General features: G+C 39.7%; 1 protein-coding gene across 3 annotated transcripts in view; it reads right to left on the bottom strand.

Annotated features, from left to right (window-relative positions):
- Positions 1-3387: 3387 nt before the first annotated feature.
- BCAP29 (B cell receptor associated protein 29) overlaps positions 3388-6000 on the bottom strand; it is a 40931-nt gene continuing 38318 nt past the window's right edge. For all 3 annotated transcript variants that reach the window (XM_007180893.2, XM_007180895.2, XM_007180894.2), the window contains exon 8: positions 3388-4515. In XM_007180893.2, coding sequence (XP_007180955.1) covers positions 4480-4515 — 36 coding nt within the window. In that variant the 3' untranslated portion in view covers positions 3388-4479. The remainder of the gene's footprint in view (positions 4516-6000) is intronic.

The raw sequence follows: 6000 nt of genomic DNA, 5'->3' as shown, positions 1-6000 counted from the left end.
ACATCTTCCCCACTGCCTGTTGAGAAATACTGTTCTACTGTGTGTAGGAACTGTGTTAGTCTCCGGGCAGGAGACAAAACCAAACCATAAATGAGATCATTTCAGACAATGATAAGTATGAAAATAAAATATGATAAAAATAAAATAGGGTAAAGAAAATAGGGTTGGGAGGAGGTACTGTGTATGTAAAAACGCTGAGAGGGGAAAGAACGTGGTTTGTTCTAAGAGGACTCTGAATGCAGCTGTGGTCGGCAGGGCAAGCAGACGGAGGTGAGGCTGGAGAGGAGGTAGAGGCCTGATGAGGTCTCTGGAGTCTCATCTGAGGGGCAGTGGGAAACAATTGCTAGACTTTAAGCAGGGAATGCTGTGGTTTCTGAGAGTGTGGACCTAGGGGCGGAGACGGGCAGGGAGTGGTGACAGCAGTCCAGGTGAGAAGGGTTTGGCAGTGGCAGTGGGGCTGGAGAGAAATAAAATTGAAGGAGGAAGAGAACTAAGAGGGGAGACGGTTAAGGCTATCTTTGGGGAAGCCCAGCTGGTGTCAAAGAGTGTCTGTTTTCTACCCGCTGTGAAACTCACTCCAGCCCATTACAGATTTGTCCTGCATGTTCCTGCGTTAGTTTCCTGTGGCTGCCGTAACAAATTACCACGTACTTGGTGGCTTGGAACAAGCTTACTGTCTCACAGTTCCGAAGGCCAGAAGTCCAAAATCAGTTTGGCTGGGGTGTGCAGGGTCCGGCTCCTGTGAGAGGCTCGAGAACCCGTCCCTCGCCGCTTCCAGCTCTGGTGGCTGCAGCGCTCTGCTTTCTGCATCTGTGGTCACAGCGCCTTCCCCTCTTCCAGGTGGTATTCTCTCCCATTGCCTCTTTCTTTTAAGGAGACCTGTGATGGCATTTAGGGCCCACTCAGATCATTCAGGATAATCTCCCCATCACAAGAGCCTTAAAACTTCATCACGTGGTTTGCCATATAAGGTAATATTCACTTTTTTGCCAGAGGAGAATATTCACAGATTCCAGGCATCAGGACATGGACATCTTCTGGGTGGCTGTTTTTAGTTTTGTAGTGTTGGAAATCACTTTTGGCTATACAAGGAAAGACGAAGTCATATGTTTAGAGATCAAGGTGGAAAGCAATACTGTGAAATAAATGCCACTTGGTAAATTGATTAGAGAAAGAAATGCTAAAAAAAGAAAATGGTATTTTCATTAGTGGTGTTTCAAGAATTCTAGGAAAGGAAGGCTGAAGAATAAAAATTCAAAAGGGCTTCATGGCCTTCAAATAACTCATTCTAGATATTAGTAAAGGCATAAAAGGACTGCTGTATTTACACATTGCATCGTGGGCCCTCAAACGTAAGGTGTGTCACGTGTCAGTTGGGCCTGGCATGGCCGTTCAGCTGTGGTGGGATGTAGATGGGAGGGATGGTGAGAAGGCAACGGACAATGGGATGGGAAGGCAGAACCAGACCAAGCCTGAGAGGTGGAGCAGGTGCATCCACGTGGCTGTGGCTCTGAGGTCCAAGGAGGCTGTGAGGTCTCAGCAGGCAAACAGAACAGCACCGGGACCACAGCATGGGTCTTTAGAGATCCAGGCAGGTTGGTGGCATCAGGACAGCACCATAGAAAGCAGTTAAATTCCAGGTTCTAGACTGGGGTTCCAGGTAATCTACTTACCAGTACTGGGGTCCAAAACAGAGCCCGGCAAGCAATGAGGATGACTAACGCCAAATTCTAGATGCTCAGCTAGAACTTCTTAAGTGCAACTTCCTGGAGTCTGGAACTTCAAGGTACATTTGCAAGTAGGGACAGAGTCTGACAAAACTCTTAAGCAATTGATAGCAAAGGGCAAGAATAACACTTCTGTGTTTGAACCTATAATACAGCCTAAGATATAAAGAAGTCATCACTGGGACTTCCCTGCTGGCACAGTGGTTGAGAATCCACCTGCCAATGCAGGGGACATTGGTTCGAGCCCTGGTCTGGGAAGATCCCACATGCCACGGAGCAACTAAGCCTGTGCGCTGCAACTACTGAGCCTGCACTCTAGAGCACGCGAGCCACAGCTACTGAGCCCATGAGCCACAACTACTGAGCCCACCTACCACAACTACTGAAGCCTGCCTGCCACAACTACTGAAGCCCGCACACCTAGAGGCCGTGCTCTGCAACAGGAGAATCCACGGCAATGAGAAGCTCACGCACTGCAACAAAGAGTAGCCCCCCGCTTGCTGCAACTAGAGAAAGCCCGCGCACAGCAACAAAGACCCAATGCAGCCAAAAATAAATACATTAAAAAAAAAAAAGTCATTACTGACAGGGGGAACATAACTTAATATGCAGTCTAACTAAATCCATGGAATACGTGTTTATTTATAATAATAGGATTTGCTAAACACCCTCACCGGCAAGGAGAGTCGTAAGAACTAAGAAGCAGAGCTCGAGAGGCCTTCAGTGTAGTATAAAATACACGACACGGGAGCCAGACTCTATAGTCCAAACCTTGGCTAGTACATGGCAATATTTTGTTTAGCAAATTGTAGCTAATTTGTGTATAAAAACTAGAGTAATATCTGGGGAACCAGGACACCTAAATTCTACACTCAAATCCTAGCCCTGGATCTAACTATCCATGTTAACTTGGGAAAACTGCATACACTTTTGAGGCCTCAGTTTGCAAACCTGGACAACTGAAAGGGTTGAGGACTAAGAATACTTAAATGTATACTTTAAAGTGTTTTCTGGGAATCTTTCAAATCCTTATGCTCTTCAAAGAGCACCTGGACTTTCCCCTTGCTGTACAGTCTGCACAACTTTGAGAATCACTGTGTTATCTTAGTTTATATAGTAACCCTGACCTAAATATTATGATTCCCATTTCGAAGGTGAGGAAATGTAAATCTAGCAAGTTTGAATAATTTGTACAAAATCCCATGGCTAAATTAGTGCTGAAGCTAGGATTATGACTTGGTTCTGCCAATTCTAAAGCTGTGTATTTTCTACTTTCTGTATGTTACTCTGTCATTAGACTTCATTTCTGTTCACCAGGCCAGGATCACAAACAGTATCTATATCCTTAACCAGGTAGATCGCACTTCGATATTTCTAAGTTGCTACTTGTTCAGTTCTCTCCTCTGTCAGCACTCCCTTGCCTTGTTATTTACGGTGCTGTCAGCCCATATGGTCTAACTCCCATTTCTTACTCTGCTAAATGTCTCCTACATGTCTGTTTTCTAGCAGTAACTCCTTTTATCTGAAATAAAATTCTAACGTACTTGCTCACTTCACCCACTTTACAGTGAAAAAAATTAAATATGCATGAAGTTGGTGCTAAAATGATAATAAATAACAAAGGATAAAACAAATACCAGAAAAGTAAAAACTCCAGTAGTTATTTTCCATTTTCTTTTATATTTAGGTCTTTATGAGACACAGAAGATGGTTTTTCAAGTCTAAACACTGGAACAACCTAAATCGCATTAATATACAATCATCCTCTCCTAAAGGAAACTAAATGAATATTTGAATGGAAAAACAGTATTTAATATTTAGCTTTCAGAATACAGAAACATCTTGGCAAAATTGTGACACCACTGTGTGTAGATTTGAGGTAATATTTGTATAATTAGCAACTCTCGCAGCAATGGGAAACACTGCTTTTTGGATACATTATACATTTCCAAGTCAAGAATTCCACGCTGTTATAAAATAATTTCAGTTCAGTGCTGTGGCAGTTATGCAAATACATGTAAACTCCATTCCCAGATGAACTTTAAAAAAGCAGAATCTTTACTAATTATGTGTTATTAACACAAATGTCAACAAAAATAATCCCCAACAGGTGCAGAAGCACAGTAACAAAAATATAATTATCAATATAGTTGTCTTATGACAGTCAACTGCAGTACCATCAGGCTTAAAAAAATAAAACTTAAGGTCATTGTTTTTATTTTTTGCTCTTTCTGACTCTTCCCTATAAATATAGTAGCTACTTCTAATCATTTATCCTTAGTTAATCTCTCTACGAACAAACTTGCTGATATTGAATACTATTTTCAAATACACCATCGTCTGATTAAGTAGATTAGTATTATTATTGGAAATTCATCAAAGCTTTTAAGGCTATTTAATGGTTTCATGCAACTTAAAAATCTAAGTTTGGAAGTAAGTGGCTAATGAATTTCTCCTTTTATTGGTAAACAGCCACCATACACCAGTGTTACTATCAGTATCTAGATAAGGTGTTTAACATGCTTATATTTCACTTGAGAGCTAGAATACAGACTTTACAATATATCTGAAACATCATCAAATATTGTGATAATGCCATTATGATAATAGCCTATGTGTGTGGCATTAAAAAAAATATTGGCTGGTCATAGACAGTATGTTTTTCTGAACTGAATTTTAAGTTTTCTAGAGGCTAACATGATAACAAATTTATCCTCCTGACATGGTGTATCACAGTCTTCTTTCATAAAGTTCACAGGCCTTTCTTATTGCCTTTCCCTGCACGATCCTGCAAAAAAAAAAAATGTGACAGGTAGTTATAGCAAGAGTGAGAAACACATTCATAAATATGACAAGGACTTTTAAAAAACATTCTCTTTTCTGTGTATAGTTATTAATTACGAGAATAATCAAATTAAAACATAGATTGAGAAAGTCTCAAATTTTAAAAAACTACAAAATGAGTAGTTTTACTTCAAAAAGTGCTTAGAGGGATAAAAAATAACACTCTTGATTAAGTTCACCTTTTCCCCTGCTTTAATCTATTTTGCTTTCATTTCACAGGTTATACAAGGAAAACAACATTTCTAAAATTTCCCTCTTGCAAACTTAATGAAGATTTTTGGCAAAGAAAGAATGAAGAGAACCAAAAAACCCACATGGGGTGGCCTTGTTTTTTTTATTCTTCAGATATTTGCCAATAGAACTGGCTTCTCAAATTATACTCTTTGCTGATCTCAAGACGACTATAATACATGATTTAAAACTGGAGGAAAATGGGATAGAAGTTAACCATAGAGATCATTTGCACGAAGAAGGCAGACATCTACACTGAGAAAAAATATCACAAACAATGGAGTTCCGGGGTTATTGTTGCACCCGGGAAGCTATCAAGCTCTCCATGGGGCTGAGCATTTCTGCTTTCAGAGCAACTTCAGTAACATCAACTTTAAGCAATCGAGTCAGAAGACAGCATTAGAGGAGGTATATGAGTAACAAGGTACCGCTTTTATGTGTTTACATTTATCTTACCACTTTAGATAAAAAGCACAGCTTTAATGGATCTGCTATTCTGGATAAGTCCCTTAAAGTGAAGGGTGATTTTCCAAAATGAAATTTAAAAAATGGCTAGTGCTGATGGGTTTGTGCTGCTAATGATCCTGAGTACATTCTGGGTTTTCTTTTCTAGAAGAGACCCAGGGCAAACAAGGAAAGGCAAAGACTACATATTTCGAAGGGACTATTTTCTAATATTTATTTAGTGCCTATAACAGGAAGGGGATCAGATGGGGAAATCCAACCAATTTAAAAGATGTAAAGTGGGATTTGTTTACAGTAAAGAAACAAGCTTTCCTCTCTTCTACCTGTTTCCTTAATGTTTTAACAGTCCTTTATTTTATGATTATTTTATTTAATCAAGTATATAAAACTGAAAAGTTTCCCAATGAACTTTATGATGTAATTCAATTATTGAGGTTGGTCTGACAATTGAAGTAAAATTCATGAAGGACAATTTGGTACAGCTTTTTCCTGTAGATGGTCTACAGCAATCTTTTGCTTCTCAGCTGGGTTCATAAGGTGAATATCAAAGTGTAAGAGTCACTTTTAAGAAAACGGTTCTCATTTAATGACACCTATATCTCAGAATCTTATTCAGGTTCTCCTACTGGACAATGGAGGGTTAAGTAGGTGGATGGGAAAAAAAAGTGTCCAATCGAGAAATAACTCGTAGCACCGTACAGTTGTAGAGAGTTTTTCTTGCTTAAATATATTT

Source organism: Balaenoptera acutorostrata, chromosome 7 (assembly GCF_949987535.1).
Source record: "Balaenoptera acutorostrata chromosome 7, mBalAcu1.1, whole genome shotgun sequence".
Taxonomy (NCBI): Eukaryota; Metazoa; Chordata; class Mammalia; order Artiodactyla; family Balaenopteridae; genus Balaenoptera; species Balaenoptera acutorostrata.
This window is presented reverse-complemented; position numbering and strand designations above follow the sequence as displayed.